General features: G+C 38.1%; 2 protein-coding genes across 6 annotated transcripts; one reads left to right on the forward strand and one right to left on the reverse strand.

The window, feature by feature from the left end:
• Positions 1-21: 21 nt before the first annotated feature.
• pltp (phospholipid transfer protein) lies at positions 22-14,032 on the forward strand. 5 transcript variants are annotated; one of them, XM_026939465.3, is made up of 17 exons: positions 22-272; positions 5,266-5,335; positions 5,922-6,048; positions 6,169-6,268; positions 7,594-7,719; positions 7,798-7,953; positions 8,746-8,809; positions 8,907-8,970; positions 9,103-9,194; positions 9,391-9,567; positions 9,639-9,698; positions 9,882-10,046; positions 10,419-10,486; positions 12,398-12,440; positions 12,554-12,617; positions 13,063-13,139; positions 13,225-14,032. In XM_026939465.3, the coding sequence occupies exons 3-17, from the start codon at positions 5,937-5,939 to the stop codon at positions 13,297-13,299; spliced, it is 1,443 nt and encodes a 480-aa protein (XP_026795266.1). In that variant the 5' UTR covers positions 22-272; positions 5,266-5,335; positions 5,922-5,936; the 3' UTR covers positions 13,300-14,032. The 5 variants fall into 5 exon arrangements, with proteins under 5 accessions (XP_026795266.1, XP_026795344.1, XP_026795415.1 ...); XM_026939543.3 differs by having other exon boundaries at positions 5,266-5,316; XM_034313221.2 differs by having other exon boundaries at positions 131-218; positions 5,266-5,316.
• Positions 14,033-14,086: 54 nt separating this feature from the next.
• On the reverse strand, positions 14,087-22,101 carry ctsa (cathepsin A). Its single transcript, XM_026923186.3, has 15 exons — positions 21,980-22,101; positions 21,639-21,799; positions 21,365-21,476; positions 21,002-21,052; positions 19,638-19,724; positions 19,399-19,554; positions 19,142-19,233; positions 18,589-18,673; positions 18,403-18,494; positions 17,730-17,808; positions 16,693-16,841; positions 16,462-16,537; positions 15,139-15,228; positions 14,952-15,053; positions 14,087-14,743 (listed from the first exon to the last, which is right to left on the reverse strand). Exons 2-15 carry the CDS (start codon positions 21,797-21,799, stop codon positions 14,660-14,662), a joined length of 1,416 nt encoding a protein of 471 aa, XP_026778987.1. The 5' UTR covers positions 21,980-22,101; the 3' UTR covers positions 14,087-14,659.
• Between the last annotated feature and the right edge of the window lie 437 nt (positions 22,102-22,538).

Genomic DNA, 22,538 nt, shown 5'->3' on the forward strand with positions numbered 1-22,538 from the left:
AATGCTGATGTACCACTATGTGTGTTTTTTAAAATTACTGTCATTATTGCAACCACAAAGTCATACGACATCAGGCAAGCATGGGACCACCCTTTTCCCTGATCCTCCCCATATAAACCATCCTGGCATGAAAGGGTCAACAGAAGGAGGAAAGATTCAGAAGGAGAGAAACGGGATTAGAAAACACTTGACAAGCCACTGAGGAATTCTGAGTGAAGGCAAGTACAAAAAGCTTCTCCAGCCAGAGGGCCAGACAACAATTCTATCCTCCTGTAAGTATTGGGCAGAATTGTGAATATTGTAGGGTGAGTGTTTATGCTTAACAATAATTTAGATATTTTTTTGTTTCTTTTGGAGAGTTTTGTCCACCTCAGCGGGGGTACAATTCGAGATGAGTGAGTGATATTTAGCTGTTGCTGTTTCCTTTTAGTAATAACTAAATGTTTTACATCAGTTAGCAGAAAATATTCATGGCCTTTTTCATGTCTGTTTTTCAAAAAATGGTTTTGTTCAGTTATGTGTAAATTAACTGAGTATTAGATAAAATCACGAGCAAAATTCTTTATCCTCAAAAAGAAAATCAACTCAAGTACACAACAGAATCCAGACTGGCTGTCTGAAAGCATTGATGCTATACTCAACTTATGCATTGTGTTTGAATGGGAGCAACAAGACATTTCATACATTAAAAGAGCTTTTGATGCTTATTATGTTCTCTTATAAATTAATAAATCATTTTTATCTATTAATAAAAAATCTTTCCTTCACACCAAGCTTTGTTGCATTAAGCATTGGTAGTTCTTTGTCTCTTTCTCAACTTTAAATAAAATGCTTTCTCCCCCAAGCTTGGAGTCTATTGTAGGGCACTGACCCGAATAGCAGACCATTTGTTTGTGAAGTGCAGAGCCCCCCTGCCACATCTGCTGCAAACAATTTTTTACCAGCACAAAGCCTAGCATGGGAGCATATCTGATGTAAACATTTAGTGGAATGAGGACATGAATCAAAGTAGCATGGCTGCATAGAATGTGGAAAAAATGTTGTAAGATCGCTGGCCAGCTTTGATCTTCATAAGTCCGAGAATATTTACATATAACTGGAACTTTGTTCCATTTAGGACCCACTCTTATTTTAGCACCATTCTTGTTCAACATGACAGAAGCCACACACATTACGTAATCCATATGACGGAAGTTGTTTCCTAAATTTCCAAGTAATTCTCGTAATTCAGGAGTGCTGTGATCTCCTCCCCCTGAACACTAAGCAAAAGGGAATAGAAATTGTGCAACCTCTCTATTCAGTAGAGCCCTTTCTCTTCAGACCTAGGGGGCAGCAGTCTAATAAAACACACTGCTAGACACTTTGGTTTGATTCTGCCTATTCATCTGGTTATACTCGAATGGCAGAAGATAGCTGGCTGTAATCCACTACACACAAGGATGGGTAAAAAATACATCAAAATATATTTTGAGACCAAATTTTTTATTTAAATGCGAATGTATCAAAATAGAACACTGTATTTTGGAAATACAGACATAGATTTTGAAAGGTGGATGTAAGTAGTGTCACTTGTTAAAGGTTGCCTACTGGCGTTCTGGTGAAAGCTAACATTATTACACTACATCTTGAAGGGTGAAACAATTGCAGTGTCTTGCATAAATATTGAACTTTTCCACATTTTAGTTTTACAACCTGGAAATCTACAATAGCCTATAATATTGGTGGAGAAAATCAAGATTGTTAGCAAAATTATTTACAAATAAAATATTTAATTGTGATTCTATTGAGTATTCACTCCTGTTGGGTGAAACCCATAAATTAGTTCTGGTGCAACCAGTTCAGAAGTCACATAATTATTTGAATTGTGTGCAGCTACAGAATCATGTGATCTCAATGTAAATACCCCTTTTCCTGGAATGGAGTTTGGTAGAGAACAAACAAACAGCATCAGAAAGACCAAGGATCTATAAAAACAAGTCCAGGACAAATTTCAGGAAATGCATCAATCATGACGTGTTCGCAGGGCAACCACAGCTCAGTCACTCCACAAAGCTAGGCTGTAGAGAAAAGCAGCAATAAGAAAGCCATCAGTGAAAAGCCATATGATATACAGTTTAGAGACTCAGCAAACATGGGAAAAGTTTCTCTGGTCTGATGATATCAGAATTTACCTTTTATACCTTTTGCACTGAGCACTATGTTTCTTCATCAGGGTCTCTGGTGATCTAGCAGCTAAGGATCTTGTGCTCTCAGCAGCGCAGCCTTGGGAATTACTGTTCACCAAAAGTCTCAGTGCAATCTGACAGAGCTTGAGTAATTTTGCCAAGAAGAATGGGCAAATACAGTGACTTGCAAAGGTATTCAACCCCCATAAAAATCATTATGACACTTACACAGATTGTTCGAACCAGTATTTTTATTAAAAACCACTGTGCTCTTAAAGTAATTTAAAAAATGTATTCAAAATGTATTTTTTTCAACAGGTGAAAAAAAAAAACAACTAAAAATTGCTGTTTGCTTAAGTATTCAAACCCTTTGGAATAGTACTTGGTAGAACCATCCTTTTCTGCAATAGAAGATTTAAGTCTGTTTTGCCCATGCTTCCTGGCAGATTTGCACCAGGTTCTTCAGGTTGGTTGGATATTTGTTGACTGCAATTTTTAAACAGTGCCACAGATTCTCAAGAAGATTCAGATCTGGACATTGACTTGGCCATTTTTGTTTTTAACCACTCCTGCATTTCTTGGCCTTGTGGGACCATTGTCCTGCTGAAAGGTGAAGCTTCTCCCAAACTTTAGTTAGCAGACTACAGCAGGTTCTCTTGTAATATCTGCCTGTGTTTTGCACCATTCATTCTCCCTTCAATTCTGGTAAGAAGCCCAGGTTCTGATGATGAAAAGCTTCCCCACAGTATGATGCTGCCACCACCATATTTCATTGTAGAGATGGTGTTAACTGAGGCATCCGTCAGGTCTGCACCACACATAGACTGGGGCAGTCGTGGCCTAATGGATAGGGAGTCGGACTTGCAACCCGAAGGTGAACCTGAAGGTTGTGGGTTTGAGTCTTAGGTCCGGCAGGGATTGTGGGTGGGAGGAGTGAATGACCAGCGCTCTCTTCCACCCTCAATACCACGACTGAGGGGAGCAAGGCACCGAACCCCCAACTGCTCCCCAGGCACTGCAGCAAAAAAGGCACTGCTCTAGGTGTGTGTTCACTACTGTGTGTATGCACTTGGATGGGTTAAATGCAGAGCACAAATTCCAAGTATGGGTCACCATACTTGGCCACAAGTCACTTCACTTCACTTCACTTCACTTAGAGCTTGGAAACTTGCCCAAATACAATGCTTTGATCTTGGTCTCATCACATCAAAAAACTCATCTTCACTGGGTCACTCTTGTGCTTTCATATGGCTCTTTAGCAGTGGTTTCTTTCTAGCCACCTTCCCATACAGTCCTCAATTATGCAGAGCTCTTGAAATGGTTGTCTGGTGCACCTTCACTCCGCTCTCAGTCACTGTACTCTGTAACTCCTTCAGACTGTTGGCCTCATTGTGACTATCCCTCACCAGTCTCTGTCTTGTTATTGCGCTGAGTTTTAAGGGATGGCCTTGTCTAGGTAGTGCTTGGGTGGTGTGATGCAGCTTACACTTCCTCACTACTGATCCAACAGTGCTTGGATGTCAAACCTCTTAGATATAATTTTACACCCTATTCCTAAATTATGACATTCTATTACACTAGCTTTAACTTCCTTAGAATGTTCCTTAGTCTTCATTTTGACTCCTTTCCTTGAGACTGACAGTGTCTTCAATTACAGTTTAACTAGGGCATTTTTTCTGCAGAAAATACTGTTTTAATGTTTCATCTGGAGTAAGAATTTTATCTGGAGAATGTATGGAACCGGGGGATTTGAACACTTATGCAAGCAGCATTTTTCAGTTTTTTCTTTTCTTTGAAATACTTATAGCATTATATTAAACTTTGAAATAATTAATTTTGACTTCCCTTTAGGGTTGCATGTGGCTTAGTGGTTAGCACACTTACCTTGCACCTCTGGGGTTGGGGGTTTGAATCCCACCTCTGCCCTGCGTGTGTGGAGTTTGTATGTTCTTCCTGTGCTTCAGAGGTTTCCTCTGGGTACTCTGGTTTCCAAAAACATGCATTTTAGGCAATGCCAATGGGCATTTCCAATTGTCCATTCTGTATGAGAGACTGTGCCCTGCAATAGGTTGGGATAGGCTCCAGGGTCCCTCATGACCCTGTGTAGGATAAGTGGTACAGAGTAATGAATACATTTGCAAGCCACTGTATATCAGATAGAGACATTTCCCATAAAACTTGCAGCTGTACTTTCAGATAAAGCTGGTTATTGACCAAACAAATGTCTGCTTTTTGTTCAATTAATATTTGTGTTGCAATATAAAAACATTGTGCACTTACAAATTAATGAATTCATTCAATCACTTGTTCATTTATCTTCAATAACTGCTTTATCCTGAAATGCAGCGCTGGTTGCAAGGTGGGACAATTCACCCCTGAGGAGTTGCCAGTCCATTGCAGGGCACCATGCACTGACATTTACAAATTCTTTCACATCTACAGGCAATTTAGCATAGCCAGTCCACCTACTGTCATGTTTTTTGACAGTAGGAGAAACAGGAGAACCTAGAACAAGCTCAGGCTCAAACCAGGGACACTGGAGCTGTGAGGTGGTAACGCTACCCAATGCACCAACCCAAAACTTATATTTATGAAATTGGAACAATACTAGTCCATATACGGATTTCATGTTATGATAATTCCCCCCCTCATCATGGTATAAAATATTATTACAATACTATAATGGTGTGTTTGTTCATATCTCATATGTCAGTATTATAATCAAAAAGGAAAACTTAGTATGCATTACATTTTGGCTGAGAAGGATATGCAAAATGCCACATTTAAATTTGTCCAAAATTAGGAATTGTCTTTATAACCATTCTGATTTTCTTTTAATATAATATGTAATTTATATCAGAATACTCTTCTGTTCTGTGTTTCAGGGTAAAAGCGATATTTCAAAATATCCATGACAGCAATATTGTTTATGATGAATATTATGGTATATCATAAACAAGTATTACTACATGTTCTATATTATAGGGTTTTTGCTGCCCTGATTTCTCTTTAAAGAGACAAGCTTTTCCTCCATGTTGCATAAGCAAATTCATGCGCTCTCTCTCTCACGCACACACACACACTCCATGTTCATATGCAGCTACAGAGGAAGGCAGACACAGACTTCAGCCATCAGATGCTCATCCAAAAGGCAAGAGAAAAATCCTTTTGTGAGTTGTCTGTATTAATTTCCCTCTTTATTCTGGAATGCACTTGTGCAGTATTGTGTAAGAAAATTGAGTGCTCCAAAAGACTGGGATTTAAGAAAGAGGTCGAGAAGCGAACTGAAGGAAAGAGCTTTGACGTCATTGGAGTTAAATGCTGTCGTATAGTGAGTGCAGGGATCTGCGGCATGAGTGCTCAGCTTATGATTTTTTTTTTTTTTTTATAGATTTTCGGCTAAATGCCCTGTGTTTTGGTAGGGCTATGTTTGATGCTTGATTTTTACAATGGAGTAGCCAGCACTGTTATGATGGAGATTCAGAAAGAGCACACTGAACCATTCCTAGTTTGGGAAAATGTTCAGTGGGGCTAGACAAACAGGACAAACTAAGAGAACAAAAGATAATGTTCTGTGATTGTATTGAGCCATGATACTGTCTATTTTACACAATTCTTCAATCAGTGGAATGTATGCATCCAATATTTCTATTGTGGCCGCTGTTTAGCCTCCCTCTTTCTGAGCCCTTAAGGAGGTTATTTTGTAATTCCTGAGTTTCAGTCTCACTTTGCTGTCTCAAATCCCTTGGTCTCCAGGTCCACTAAGGCAACATGGGGCTTTGGGGAATGGCCGTCATCATCTTCCTCCTCCCACACATGGCACAGATGACAGAAATTTCTCCTGGGTTCAAAATCCGCATCACATCAAGAGGACTGGAGTTGTGTAAGAAAACTAGTATTCACATTCTAATAAATCATTTAGCTATACCAGAGAGTGTTGCACATTTAGAAGTGATCAAAAAAATTTTGATTCACATAAATGGCCTTGTTGTACTTTCTGTAGTGAAACACGAGACACAGAAGTTTGTGGAGCAAGAGCTAGGAGGTATCACCATGCCAGAGATGCACGGCAAGAAGGGGAATCTCCAGTATTCCATTAAAGAGTTAGTTACACCTCCATTCAATCATTGTATCCTGATAACCACATCCAGTAACACTTGACCTTATTATAAGGTTCTATCTGTCATTCATTCTTAGCCCATACAGAACCTTATAATATTACAGTCATGATAAATGTCTCCAGTCAGACAAAGTGAAATCATGTTAATCAGCACATTACCCTCAAACCCTAACCTTCACTGTTGTGCCTTGTGTTTTGCTGTCTTATAAATAAGGTTGTTGCAGCCTCAGAATTAGTGATTATTATTATTATTATTATTTTTAAATCTTGCTAATGTGTATAAAGCCGTCAGTTTCAGCATTCACAGAGCACATCCATCACCTATTAAAAGGGATTTTGTTTGTTAAATGTGGCTTGGGGAGACAGATGCATTTACACGTATTTAACATGTGGTTAAAATGTGTCTCAGATCTCTTGAAGTGCTTTGGATGATCCGATTTAAATCTGTTGCAAATGTGTCTTAGACAGATTTACCCATTTTTATGTGCATAATCTCCCTAGAGATATAATTCTGCTATTTGCATGAAACAATCAAGTGTAAACAGCATCTAGGACATGCTTTACCATGATTAGTTACATATTATATTTACTTTGTTTTTATGCAGCATTCATTTTACCAGAATGTTCCACTGAATATTAAACACAAACACAAAACAAGAACATTCACCATTAGCCTAGTGTAAAGAGAGAAAGAACATAGGTTCTTCCTCAAACAAACTCTGTTCACACACAAAGGATTTGAAATGTACTTACGTGACCAGTCAGAGCTTGCCAAAAAAAAAAAAAAAAAAAACTATATTGGTGAAGTTCATTGTTAGTTTAATAAGTTGATAAGTCAATTAGGAAACTAATATGTTCATTTTGTTGGTGAAGACCAAGAAGAAAATGTCAACAATTGTTTTTTCATGATGGTTACAGAACAATAACTATGTAAGAATTCACCTATGTACTCAAAATGTATGACAAATGGTAATAACATTTTTCCAAGTGAGTAAAAATAAGACAAATATCAGACGCGTTCTAAAAAATCTTTGGCTGCTTACTGTGTACACAAATTCAGGCTTGAAGGATGCAAGTTGTTAGAGTCAAGGGACCATTTCAAGTTTGGAATCTTAAAAAGAACATGCATTTTAAAAATATTTAGCTTTTTGACGAAAAATGTACATTTTAATTGATTTTGCTGTATTTATTATGGTAAACTAGTCTATGGCGGATTAATTAAAACGAAAGTGCCAGTCTGTGACCTCTTTTTAAAGGTCCTTGATTAGAGATTAAGCTCCTGTTCCTTACCCTGTTTTTATCCACCAGTATTAAGATAACAGAGCTGAACCTGACTGCAGATATGAGTTTCCAGCCTGTAGATGGACTGCTGTTTGATGTGCAGAACTCATCTATTACCCTCAACTTCCAGAGACGTGTGATCTATTGGTTGTTGTAAGTTTGTTATGTAACAAAAATCTGCAGATAATTAGATACAAACTTCAGCTGACAGACATCTCTGGTCTCTATCAGAGAGGATGAAGGTGCCATCAATGCTTCCGCAGAAGGCGTATACATCAACACCACCCTCCACCTTGCCAAGGATGACGAGGGCCGTCTCAAGATTGGCAATGTCAGCTGTGAGGCTTCCATTGCCAAGATGAGGGCCAAGTTTGGAGGGACTTTTGGGTACTGACTACATTTTACTAATAACTTTACATATCCTAGTTATACTGTCTATTGTTGTATCATAGGCAGGATAGTCATGCTCACCTGTTATAGAAAAATGGATTATGCCCCATTACCACCCCAAAGTGGATTATTTTCCTTTAACAGCATCTCCCAAAGTGTTGCATTCCTCTTATACTTCTTTTCAATGCTGATTTTCTTATTAATTAAAGCTATGTTGTACATTATGTTAGTTCATAGTTACATTTAATGTTGCCTGCGAAACAAGTTAGTTCCTCTCTCTCTCTTTCTCTCTCTCTCTCTCTCTCTCTCTCTCACCATGTTAACAAGAAACAGGAAAGCACAAAGTCCTCTGTCCTGAAGACTTTCCCATGACGGAAAACTTAGTGTTACAAAGCACTGACATGCGAGACTCCTTCCATAAATGTCAAAGAAATGTGTTTGCAGAAAGCTTCAACATATGAACCATTATGTTTTTTGTTAAATAGGAACACATTTTTAATCCCTTTATCATTAGACTTAGACTATGTGGATCATCCACAACACAAGTCCATGTGAATGAGCTATTAATACAGGAATGATAATGCATTAGAATGAGCGCATTAATTTAAATATGTGATTTGTCTTGTAGCTGGAACTACTTTCAGAGCTGCTGTTATCGAAAATTAATCAACACCTTCTGACTAACAGATTTGAGAATTCAAATACGCTGTGGTATAAGTACTGATAACAAGTAAAATATCTGAGGAATAAAAAGCATTTTCATTTTAATATGCATCTTCATGTTTACAGGAGGGTTTATGACTTTGTTGCCACTTTCCTGACCACAGGAATGCGCTTCATATTGAATCGGCAGGTTTGTAGACCAAGACTGAAGACAAAGTTGTCAATTTCTAGGTAAGTTTTTTTTTTAAGACAAAATAATATTAACATAACTTGTGTACTTGTTTTAGATTTGCCCTGCTCTGAATCATGCTGGTCTAGTGCTGATCAACCAACTGCTGGAGACAATTCCAGGTCAGACTGCACTTTTGACTGTTTTTTTTTTTTATACACAAATGGTTTTGTTGTCATGCATGTGCGTGATCAGTGTAGAAATGTCCTGGAAAAGATTAGGAGATCTAAACACGGATGTTTGTGCTTGTGCAGTGCGTACAGAAGTGGATAATTACATTGGCATTGATTACTCGCTCTTGAGTGATCCAGTGGTTACTGGCACCAGTCTTGATATGGATTTCAGGGTAAGTGGTTTATTAGCAGTGATAGCAGTGATTGATCATATAAACTCAGTTATGCCTCAGTAACATGTTTTCACTGAATCCTGTTCACTTTTTTCTCATGTTTTGTCAAATGAAACAAAGAAAAAGACAGGTTGTAGAGAGTTGAGTATTTTTCGGTGTTGATAGGATTTTTCTGAATGAATCTTTCTCTTCGTAGGGGATGTTCCATAACCTGCAGAATGAGAGTGACATTCTTGAGAATTTTTCTGTGAATCCAGTGTTGAACAAGTACAACCGCATGATCTACATGGCTATCTCTGAGTACTTCTTTGACAGTGGCCTCTACTCATATTTCAGAGGAGGGGTGTTCAGGATGCACGTAGTCAATGAACGAGTAAGATTACATGCAGGAATATTTTATATTGAGGAAAAGGACATTGAGTAATCTTGTTGAAATCTTTTCAGATGCCAAAAGACTTGGAGATGCTTCTCAGGACCACCTACTTTGGAGCAATCATGCTATTGGTGAGAGCTTTCTGAATGTATTTCTCCTGGGTTTTTGATTTGTGATTTTAAAAAAAAAAAAGTAGAACATTTTCATTCAAAAACCATGCAGGGTGCAAACTTCTGCACAGTGTAATGGAGTGCACCAGTAACGGGCCAGAACCCCATCATGTAATGCACCATTTGTTTTTTGTTCTCCTTCAGAACCCTGCTCTGATGGATGCCCCAATCTCACTGGAGTTGGAGGTAACATCAGCTCCTAAGTCTAGCATCAAGACATCAGGGGCAATGGTAGCTGTACATGCTGGTGTCAGAGTGCTGGTCCTACCTCCAGGAAAGTCGCCTGTCCAGCTCAGCAGTATGACCATGGTATAGACTTCCTGTAATATGCATGAATCATAATACAAAAGGGCTTTTATACTTCTGACTATGGAACGGATTCCATATGAGATAGAAAAGCAGTTACACTGGGAGGAAAATGTGAAATGCAGTACACAGGTGGCAACCCTTCCTCGAAAATGTTGCTTTCAGGGCCTTCTATCCTCGTCAGACCACAGCCATGCCCCCGAATATGGATTAGGGCTGTGATTGCATTTCAGCGTGACACTAATTCAACACACTAATATCACAATGAAATGCAATGCAATTGGGAATTGCACCCCCTGTGACTGCTTTTCTATCTGGCACAAAATCATCTCCATATCTGACCCTAGTGTAATATAAAATGTTTTGTATGGGTAGGAGTCCAAATTCAATGCCAAGGTGTACACAAAGGAGAAGAGACTGGCTATACTGCTGGACCTGAGAAGGTACATGAAGCTGCCATCTTCCTTGGATTCATATATATATATATATATATATATATAGATATATATATATGTATATATGTATATATATATATATATATATATATATATATATATATATATATGTGTGTGTATATATATATATATATATATATATATATATATATATATATATATATGTGTGTGTGTGTGTGTGTGTGTGTGTACTACATATACAGGAAAGTATTCAGACCCCTTCAGTTTTTGCATGTGACTGTGTTATAGATTTAATTTTAAATTGATTATATTTACTTGAATCTACACGCAATAATCCATAATGACAAAGTGAAAAAAAACCCCAAGTTTTTAGAAATTTTTGCACATTTGTTGAAGCACCATTTGCAGCAATTGCAGCTTTGAGTATTCTTGAGTAAATCTTTATAAGCTTTGCACACCGGGATTTGGACAGTTTTACCCATTCTTCCTGACAAATCCTCTCAAACTCAACCAACAACATGGGGAGTGTCTATGAACTGCCATCATTTTCAGAGCTCTTACAGATTTTCCATGGATTCACTCAAGGACATTCAGAGACTTATTCTGAAGCCACTCAGAGCCGTCATGGCTGTATGCTTCAGGTCGTTGTCTTGCTGAAAGGTGAACCTTTGTCCCAGTCTGAAATGTGCAGTCTGGAGCAGGACTTCTATAGCTCTCTGTATTTGGCTGCATTTGTCCTTCCCTCATCTCTGACAATATACCTGTCCTTGCTCCTGAGAAGCACACCAGGGCATGATGTTACCACTACTAGATGGTTATTCTTCTGGCAGGTTTTCTCATGCAGAGGACTTCTAAAGCTCTATTAGAGTGGTCATTAGTATCTTGGTATCATTAGTACATTGACCAAAGCCCTTTCAACCCCACTGAACACCTTTGGGATTAATTGACAGGCTGACTGCGCCCTAGGCCTTCTCGCCCAACATCAGTGCCTGACCTCACTAATGCACTTGTGGCTGAATGGGTAAAGCGGGGGAAATCCCTTTCAGTACAACAAAAGGGGTTTAGGAACAGAGATGATTGTGGTACTTATTGTTCTCCATTTGTACCACAATCATCTCTGTTCCTAAACCCCTTTTAGAACAATATACTCTGGTCAGATGAAACAAAACACTTGGGCAGGTGACTTTGGCAACCATTCAGCTTATCATATTTGGAGAAAAAAGAATTGCACATATGATCCCAAGAACACCATACCCATACTAAAGAAGATGGATGTTTCAACAAGATAAATACTCCAAAATAACTCAAGAAGGCCTTGCATGGCTTAGCCAATCTCTTCACTTGAATCCCATTGAAATTGCAAGTCCATCAGAGGGACCCTCAAAACCTTTGTTAATTGAAGATGATTTACCAAGAGGAATATGCCAAAATTTAACCATAATGCTGCAAAAACCTATTTACTTCTTACCACAGATAAGCTGTAATTGCCATCAATAGCTTTGCAGCAAAGTTCCAGTGTTGATAATTTGTGGTCTGAATACTTTTTTCTCTATCATTTTTTTAATATAGCTTAGTTTATGCTTGTAAATACATACTTTTTTGTTCAGAATTATAAGGACGAAGTTAAAGACATTTTGTGTGTAACTTTGAAATGGAGGTATGCAGTAGAAGTACATATATTAAATAACAAGTGTCCAAAATACTTGTTTCCCCTCACTGTACTTTGCTAAATGAGATATTGATTGATTTTTAATAAAATTGCGTCAATTTCTAAATATGCTTTCACTTTGTCATTATGGAGTATTGTATGTATACTCAATGGAAAAAATATATTTAGTCCATTTCAGATTAAATTTATAATACAATTAAGTGTGCAAAAAGTGAAGGAATCTGAATACTTGGATAACACATAAAGGATAACACATTTTCTGTTTTTAGGTTTAAAATCTTTTCTAACCAGTCTGCTTTGGAGTCATTAGCGGTAAGACATGATTTAATGTTCAGTTTACCTTTGGTTTAAGTTACTGCATTGTGAGAATTTAAGAACAAGATTCGACATTTGATGGCTACTGTCTGAATCCACACTATCTGCAGCTGATTCCACTGCAAGCACCACTGAAGGCTCTGTTCCAAGTGACTATCGTGCCCCTTTTAAACAGTAAGTGATACACAATGTCCATTTCTAGCCTTCAGTGCATAGAATGCTTTTCACAATGTACAACTCCTGCTGTACATGTATACTAGGGGTATAATGCAATGCTGCTATCTGTGTGTTTAATGGTCCTCATATCATCTGTATCTAAATTCAGATTGAATTTCAAAGTGGGCATGGCCACTTATTTATCTGTGAGTGTCACACAAGAACCCTTCATGCAATTTTTTTTTCAGTCCCTTTCCTTCATAAAAAAACCCCAACAAAAAAGTATTCGTAATGTATTCATATTCTGTTACACTCCTAATGTATATATACCAGAACATCATCTCTGCACTGGACTCCTGTTAAAAAAAGTTGAAAATGTTTATTTATAAAATTTTATACAGCTCTGCCTATTTTAATAATTGAGCATGGAAATTATGCTTCATTTTCCTCTTTCACTTGCAAGATTACACTAAGAAAGGTGTACAGATCCCTCTGCCAGACGGAATCGATCTCATCGAGGATGTGGTTGAGTATCACGATGTAAGTTATGACAAATCTGGCCTTTCGATCCAAATTTCACTGCAAATTTTAACTCATACTCACCATTTACCCCGTGATCTTCCAGGGCTACATCACTATTGGAGCCAATCTCCATTTCCGGAGTGGTCTGAAGGAGCTGATTGAGAAGAGGACGTCTTAAGAGCCTGACAAATATTTAACACTTTATTATTTTTCTTCACTACTGCTTACAATTTTTAAAATTTACTGTCAGATGTACTTTTAATACGTCCTTACTACATAGTCAACACCACCCAAATATTTTACGGTCTGTGCCACAAGTGAACATAGATAATACCCTTACATACCTTGTGTCCTTGGATGTAGCAACATTTGATGTGTATTTTGTTTTTAGAATATAATTAATCACTACTGTATACCTCTACTTCACACTGGTTAAAACATAAGTATTACATTAGTATTTTGGTAGACTTTGTAATTGGAAGACTTGTACTAGAGCTGCTGGTGCTAAAAACTGAGGTTTAAATGTTTTGCCCAAAATACATCAAACAAGAAAATGAGGCAAGTGTTTCTCTATAATTTTAATCAATGTATTAAAGAAAGAGTAAAAAAAAAAAAAAAAAAAAAAAAAAAAAAAAAAAGAAATGGGTAAAACATTGACACGTACCAGTTCTGCATTATAAACCTGTAATGATTCCATGCCCCTACAATACTTGCTAATTTATTGTAAGTCTGGTGAACATCTTAAACTTTAATACAGAAGAGACTCCAGGGTGGGTTGGACACGAACCTAGATGACACTACGACCCTACTCTAGAACCAATCAACTTTTTAGTTGAATTAATTACAAAAGTTTTTCTGACTACTGGAGACTGAAATTATTAGACAAAAGATTAAATCATTTCAGAAAATTCTCATTTTGTCTGTCCCTAATTCTAACTGAAATTAATCTCAGTGTATTACATTCATTAAAATAATATCAGGTTTATTTTGATAGATAAATCAGGAATGAAGAACAAGAAGAAAAAGACAAAAAACACTGATTGTAAAGGCACATCAATACCCTAATGTCATTCAAAGCCATTTAAAGCAACCCTGAGCAAATGGAGAAAACTAGGTCCACATGATTCCTATATTCATTTTGGTCATGCACTTCTTCAATGGACAAGAAGTACTAATCCCTTTTGCCCTTGTTAAAATTTAAATGCAGCTGCAAGATACAGAGAATCATTTGAACAGTTGAACATTAAAAACCAGACTCATCAGCCCAGAATTAGCAGCTACTATTAAGCCCCTTGTGTCAGGATTATGTAGTCACTTGAAGCAAAATAGCAGCATTGCAGTCTGCTGTTCACAATCCCTTGTCATTCAACCACATTTTTTTAACTATCAAAAAGATTAAAAAAAACAACAAAAAAAAAAAAAAACCATGAGCACAGTTAATATACATCTATACCAGAATTTGATTTCTCTAGAACACAGTGTGCTTCACAGTGATTCAGTGCAAATTCCAACTCAACAGTACAGAACGTTTATGAACATTAGAATGGTTGCTTTTTGATGAACCGGCTGAACATGGTGAAGGCTGCTATGGGCTTATCGGTGGGGACCATGTGACCAGAACCCTGAACAACAACAACAACAAAAAAAGATTAAAATACAAAATACTGCAGATCCCAGAAAAGATGCATTTAGACATATCTAAGTAAAGCTTGCTTTTAGACCACCTCCTTCTGAATAAATATCAGTAGAAAAATAGTTTCTGCATGCAGACTCACTAAAGTGTCTGTTCTGTACATGGTTTATCAGCTAGTAGCATTTAATTATACTTACCTTGACAGTAAGGAAAGTCAGATTTGAGAACTCCTTGACAAAACCACCAATCTGCTGCGTCTCACCATTGTAGTAGAGCCACGGCCTGCGCTGCACCTGGACCTGCCACAGAACCACTCACATTTACTGGCTCTGTGCCGTCACTGTGGGAAATGTGTACAGTCGAAATGTTGAGCGGAAAACTAACCTCCTGCTGAAGGGACTCAACAAACCACTCATCACCGAGGAAATTGCAAGCCATGTCCACGTCCCCATTGTACACCAGCACACGGTATTTCTGCAAGGATCATGTTGCACTGTTACACTTCCAGTTTGTACATAATAGAAAGAACTTTACAAAGCATGGAAAGCCATCTTTGAATGGGTTTCATGTAAGTTTTTATTTTAATACTGGAGCATTTTAATAGAATTGAAAGGCATATTTGGACAATGTTAGCTACCACTTTTAGCTAGAGTCAATTCTGTGTAAGAGCATTCATAAGAGCACTGTATCCAATATCACAGTGTAAATGATTTGCTCTCCACATACTGACAGTTTCTCACCACGTAACTGAGCTCTTCTAATTGGTCTGCCATGTTGTGGCTAAATCTTTTAAGTACGTGTTATGGCTTGCACAACGGTGCAACAGGTAGTGTTGCCACCTCACAGCTCCAGGGTCCCAGTTTAGAATCTGAGCTTGTCTGTGCATGTTCTAATGGGTTTGCTCATGGTTCTCCATTTTCCTCCACCTCCAGCCTCCTGCTGGTAGGTAAACTGGCTACACTAAATTGTCCCTAGGTGTAAATAAGGCGCCCTGGGATGGACTAGCGTCCCTTCCCAGGTGTATTCTCAACTCGTAGCCTTGCTTAGTATTACTTTGTATTTGTATGTGCATGTTCATGAGCTTAGGCACTTGGTTTGCTCTTTATAATATTAGCAAGTTGATTTTAAATGAAGCATGTTAGCTACCTTGGTTCAAGAAGTGTTACAATGGAGAAGAGTGGGTTTTAGTTCACTTCTGAAAAGCACTCATGTACAGATGCAAGTAAAGTAGTTTCCCCCCCATTGTGTCACAATCTGTTTATTTTACAGTGGCAAATCAAGGACAACACACATTTTTATTTTTCTGGGTTGTTTGTAGACATTTTGTCCCCACTTAGCCAATGTTTGCTGCAGCATTGGTTGCTACCGTGTGTTGCTAGCAATGAACTCCTCTTGCTCAAGTTTATGCTTCATCGGGTTATTTATGTATTGAAGGAGGATGCTGTAGTTCCTCCTCTTAATATTTTGCAGAGCACAGCTAGCAATCTGCTTTGCTCTAAATGCCCTCATTAACCATGAAGTACATCCAGATTGCCAGACATGCCAGTTTTCATATCGTCTGTTCATTAGCGCAATAACATTATGCTAGGCTTACATCTCATAGTATCAACTTGCATCGGATGTTTGTATCAGAACAATTTACGAGTAAATGAGCATGGTATCAGACCAATGTCAGCATGGGTACTGATGCATTCCAAGCCAACTCACCAGTGCTCCAAGTATCTTCAGGTACTGCTTCTTCACATCCATGTAAAGACGGCTATAGTCAAGATTGACTTCAGCGCTGCAGACACAACATTAGAACCATAATAGAAGCATTAACCTCTTATAAGCAAAGTTATTTGGCCTATTAAAATAAGAGCTTTGTTTGCACCAATATCTTTCTCTGATTCTCGAGTATGGTATTAATAAATGTTAAGTATGATGTAGAATAACCACCTGCAGATCTCCCAGTCAAGTGCATTAGGAGAGATGTGGAGAGCCGCCTTGACATACTGGTTGTTCAGGTACATAGCAGACGGGGTAGAGTTGACGCAGGGAGGGTCAAGCTTTACTGATTTGACAACAGAGCCCAGTCCTCGCAGTTTCTGCGATAGAAAACAAGTTGCTTGTCAGTGGGCTTGAGAGAATCAGATCTATTTAAATAAAAAGCAGATACACATCCTGTTGATAGTCAGGGAAATATGTATTAAGACTAGGCAACAGGAAAATATAGCACTGTGAGATTATTTTATAATACTTTCACAGGTATCACAATATCCTCTTATAACTGTTTTTTCATAAACTGTGGTTTGAAATATTACTTGATAAAATTTTGTAATTACTCTGTAAAATTAAAATTTTGCAGACATTATATACCAACTCAGCAGCAGCTCATGACCATGCCGTAATAGGCAGGTGAGTGCCGACAACATATCCATCATATAGTCTAGTAGCTTGTTTGAACCTTATTACTGCAAACACAGCTGGAAAAATCATTAATCATGCTTGACAGGTTTCAGCAAATTTTCCAGCCCAATTACATCTCAAAAACCACTCAAAAGACCTGAAACTAGCCAAAAAAAATTGGGCATTGGAAAAATGGAGACATTGTTTCCCCCATTGTTTAAAAGTATGTGGACACCTGATCATAATACCCATATGTGCTTTTTAAACATCCCATTCCAGATGTAGTCCCTGTTTGCTTTTATAACATCTTCCACTCTTCTGGGAAGGACTCTGTGGGGATTCGGGCTCATTCAGCCACAAGAGCATTAGTGAGGTCAGGCACTGATGTCAGGTGAGGAGGCCTGGGGCGCAGGCAGTGTTCCAGTTCATCTCAAAGGTGTTCCGTGGGGTTGAGATCAGGGCTCTAGTGCCACGGATCAAATGCATTTTTACAGGTTTTTAAGTGTAACACTATTAGGCTAGCAAACTGGTACATTAAATATTATGAAAAAATTATGTTTGTGACAGTATTCAGTGAGCTTATTTACCTGGTTCCATGACTTGGACCACTTGTGGTTAATGAAGTTATTGCCAAGGTCATGAATAACAAGCCGTCCATTTTCAATGCTAGTAAAGAAGAGAAGGGAAAAGGCCAACAATTTATTACTACACATTGGTCCAGTTATTCCACAGCACCACCCTCTGTGACACCATTAGAAATTTTAATATTAATTTGTAAAAATGTCCATAAAGTGCATAAACATAGTGAGTAAATATATGGCACTGATAAAGAACAAGAAGAACAGCTGACCGACAACTATGTAGCAACAGGACTTTCAGAGGATAACCAACCTTTAACTAAACCATCTTTTTTTAAAAAAAAAAAAAAAAAAAACTGCAGGGACTTTCAAAATTTCCTACAAATCAACGGTCATAACCACCACTTGAGAAATAAGCACCATCCTTCATAACAAACTATATTCCCCCGATTGGTGTTTTGAGGAAGGTGATGGAGAGTGCTGCCCAACATGATACTACAAAATCCCCCTTAAGTGTGCAGTTGTGTCAAGATCTGGGGAAATGAAGGCCATACATCATTTACACAGAATCAAACCATTCTGTGACCCCTCATGCCCTGTGGATGGGGGCATTGTCATCCTGGAAGAGATCACTCCCATCAGAACAGAAATGTTTCATCACTCCATGTGACCATGTTCTCACCTTGTACTGTAAGGTACTCCACCAGCACAATCAGCATACAGGTTATAAATGTTAAGTCCAGAATTGTAGACAATTTTCTGTGCCTGCGTCACCTACAATTAAAGCCAACAAGAATGCTTACACTAAGCAATAAAATATCAACATGAAGTGAACCACATTTCAGAGATATAAGAGAGACACACTTACTGCATCAGAGCATGCTTGATCAGGATTGTTATAGAAGTTACATTGTCCTTCTTTGCAGCAATATTTCTGCAGAGTTGCCCATAAACTGAGAGAAAGAAACAAGGTATTAGTGACACTTCATAGATAGCCAAATAAGAGAATTATCTGAAAAGTCCACCAAGAGCCAATCAACACATGAGAAGATATATTGTCTTATTATAGTAGCAGGCTCTGAAGGAATGCCATTGAAATCTGAAAACCCAAAACAATTTGCAACCTGAAAAAGAACAGCTGCAGGAAAACCCCAAGAGCCAAGGAATACTTCCTATTCAGGTGTTCTGACTAAGCATGTGGCCATTCACATGATTTACAGTCATGCTGACATTTAGTCTGCATAATCATAATCACATTAGTCATAGCTGCAAGTTTTTTTTTTGTTCTAGTGCTGTTTCATTTGTTAAAATAGTTTTGTAGACTGGCTCAGTCCACAGCTAATAAAATTAGAACCAAATTAACTACTTGCTGGACCTGTTAAGAAAATACTGCTATAGGAAAATAAAGAATGGGGGAAAACCTCTCTCCAAGCAGTCCATGGTAATTTGCAAAATAGACAAGAGAGTTGTCATTCAGTTCATAGCTGGACAAGCCATTTCCAACAGCTATACCCTAAAAAAAAATAAAAAAATCCACACACAAAAGTATAGGTTAATGCACCAACACCCTAAAACACAAACTCAAATCCACTCATTTACATTTATGGCATTTGGCAGACACCTTATCCAGAGCGATTTACAGTTCTCATCTCTAGCTCTCCACCTGAAAGGCACTAACCTGCAGGTTGAGGCTACTGTCCTCCAGAACTCTCTCAGCTAGTGTAGGGATGTAAATGCCTCCATAGCTCTCGCCTGTGAGATAAAGCTCATTCTTGCTGTACTCTGGGAAGAGTCGGAAAAATTCCTTGAGGGCCAAGTAGTTGTTCATGGATACCTAGATAACACATGTGGAAAGAAAAATTCAATGAATGGGCCTACAGCTAATTCACAAAGCCTTTTTTTTTTGATCTCACACACCTCTGAGTCGTTGGTTGAGTATTTCTTGTCATCAGAAAAGGAAAAACCGACACCTGCTGGTGACTCCAGGTATAGCACATTAGCAATCTGCAAATTATGAACAACTGATTAGACTAGACAAGAGAGTTCTAATAAATACATGGGACTGAAAGAAAACCATATCTGACGGCAGCTCTTAATGTATTAATTCAAGCAATCTTATAGAGGTCTCACATGTTTTATTATGGGCTTTCAGCATCCTGACCAATCACACATTAAAATTCATATAAATCACATCATTTATCATGTCCCATATCATAAAAGGCTTGCTGTATGCTGTATAATTGCTATAATTGCAAACAAACCTTACTTTTTAACAAAGACTTGGAATTCGTGCCAAAATAATAATAAAAAAAAATCCAAGCAAATCCACTGAATCGTTGTGTTGCTTCATCATATTGTAAAACAATGTAGATTTACATGTAAAAATGAAATGCTAAATTTGCATCAGAACTGAATGCAAACCAACAGAAAACTCTGCTTTATACCACAATGCTGCTGAATTCTCAAATCTGATTGGACAGATGGTGTTGATTAATTTTCTATGACAGCAGTCCTGACAACAGTGGCAGCTTTACTTCAAATCACAGGATTACATTAAAGGTTCCTGTTGTAACAGCTAAAAGCAAGGACTCATGGATGATCTACATAATCTAGGGCTAATAAACAGATTAAAAAACATGTTATTAACAAAGATAAAATGTTAATGTTACACTGATGGTTTCTGTATAGAGTTGCTAAAGCAACATTTATGGAAGGAGGCTCCATTGTCTATGCTTTGTAAGAGCCAGAGATTCCTTTAAGTTTTCTGACATGGGAAAGAGAGCTTTGTGGTTTCTCTGCAAATTGACAAACTGTGGTTTTTTTTGTGTTATTCCTGAGAGGAAAGAGGAGATCAGGGATGACTGTATAGCTGCTATAGTTCCTGTATGCACATACAGTGTTAACATCTCATGTATGTTCCACAACATTAAATGTAACCATAAATGGTTAAAAAGTATGACATCATTCATTGAAAATCTAAATTTTTCTGCAGAATAGAAAGAAGGAAATATTTTGGAACATGCTGTACAGGAGGAAGAAAACATTTTGATAGAATAATCAATTAGGTGTAGCAACAGTAGCTGCACTTTAGGTTGGCCCAAATGACATCATGTAGTTATTGATTGTTTTTCTATACCAGCATGCCTTGTTGTGTTTTATTCCTTCACTGAGGAGTGCTTTAAACATAGAAAAACTAACTGGCTTGTTAACTGTAGCAAATCTGGCCATACAATGAAGGTTTCACGTTCTGTTACATCCATAAAAACAATCACACTGCATACCATATTCCAGGAATAAGGGTTGTACTGTAGAGTAGTCCCATCATCCTGGACCTGGAAGTGAAACAAGATCATGTAACCTTTAACTGCTAAATTCACACCAAGTCAAGGATTAGATCTTGTTTCAAACATTGGTTTTATTCATGTTAAAATTTCATTCTGCTTCATTAAAAAAGGCAGAATAACAAAAACAAGCCTTGTCCTTATTTCAACTCAGATTAGGAAGGATTAAGAAGGTTTGATAAATGGTGTAAAGCTGAGGCAGAGCTTGATATTCGCCAGACATTCAGCAAATACAGGAAGTGATGGCAGATTTAAGGAAGTCCAAAGTTTCCCTGCTGAAATTTGGCATGAATTATATTTCACCAGGAAAGGGCCGTGTTCTGTGAGCAGGCCGTCCAGAGAGCTGCAGCCTGGTCCCCCATTCAGCCACAGCACCACCGGGCTGCTCGCAGGATCCTTCTGCGACTCCACAAACCTAAACCGGGTTAAACTGCCATGTTTAACAGCACCACAACACACCAAAGCATCGACTCTCACCCAAAAACCAAGCTTGAAAGGTGTTTTTTTTTTTTAAAGAGCTACTCATGAGACAACATTGGACTAGAAGAAGAAACAGAAAAGTGAAGACTAAACCCACCAGTAATGGAGGTGTTTGTTGCCAGCCACGGTCAAGTAGCCTGAGTACTGCTTGAAGCTCGGCTGTTTGGAAAGTCCGGGGAGAGATTTAATCTCATCCGCATCTGGAGCTCCCAACACTCCTAACACTCCCAACAGGGACACAAGTAACACCGCCTGCATCTGGAACAACAGCACCGGCATGTTTATCCACACAAAGCAAGGCACAAACCGAGCCCAAACACTAGGTCTTAACTAGGACTGACACTGTAATCAAAACCACTTAACATTTCTTCAACATGAGTGCAGCTAACTGGTGTAACTCGAGCCCAAAAGTCACAAAAATTAGCAGCTTTCTCTTACCTTTCCACCCTTTCGCAGGAAGTTTCAAGTGCGCTACCGCATAAGTACAGCCGTGAGATCACGTGACATCAAACTCGTGATCAGGTCACATTGCTGATAATCCGTGACTGAGTGAAGAAAATCTTAAAGCTTCAAAATAATGGCACAAATAAACTCTACTGCCATTCCTCTCACCACATACACATGCTCACTGTAACACAGTGACAAGGGGTGCAAAGTCAATACATACAATCAAAGCACACAACAGACTACACATTACACAATAAAGTTTAGTGTAAACTGTATAATTATATGAGAGGGTTGAAGCACAGTACTACTGTTACTAACACTGGTGCTCTGTAGTGCTGTCTAGTTAGTGTGCACTGCCCTGTGTATTTACTGTCTTTACTTCTACTTACTGTGTATTTACTGTACTATTGTTTTGTGCATAAGTCAATATTGCACACTCGCATATAGATATATACTACATATTATTGCTACATGTGAACACAGTACTGTTACTACATGTACTATAATATTGTTTTGCACAAGTCAATATTGCACACACACATACAGATGT

This window comes from Pangasianodon hypophthalmus, chromosome 2 (assembly GCF_027358585.1).
Source record: "Pangasianodon hypophthalmus isolate fPanHyp1 chromosome 2, fPanHyp1.pri, whole genome shotgun sequence".
Taxonomy (NCBI): domain Eukaryota; kingdom Metazoa; phylum Chordata; class Actinopteri; order Siluriformes; family Pangasiidae; genus Pangasianodon; species Pangasianodon hypophthalmus.

Excerpts from the sequence above, each read along its gene's own strand:
- pltp (XM_026939465.3), top strand. The coding sequence starts at position 5,937 with ATGGGGCTTTGGGGAATGGCCGTCATCATCTTCCTCCTCCCACACATG. Across the intron at positions 6,269-7,593 it reads CTCCAGTATTCCATTAAAGA|TATTAAGATAACAGAGCTGA; the intron begins GTTAGTTACACC and ends TTTATCCACCAG. Across the intron at positions 7,954-8,745 it reads AAGTTTGGAGGGACTTTTGG|GAGGGTTTATGACTTTGTTG; the intron begins GTACTGACTACA and ends TCATGTTTACAG.
- ctsa (XM_026923186.3), bottom strand. The coding sequence starts at position 21,799 with ATGCAGGCGGTGTTACTTGTGTCCCTGTTGGGAGTGTTAGGAGTGTTG. Across the intron at positions 18,495-18,588 it reads ATCAAGCATGCTCTGATGCA|GTGACGCAGGCACAGAAAAT; the intron begins GTAAGTGTGTCT and ends CTTTAATTGTAG. Across the intron at positions 16,538-16,692 it reads CTTGACTGGGAGATCTGCAG|CGCTGAAGTCAATCTTGACT; the intron begins GTGGTTATTCTA and ends TTGTGTCTGCAG.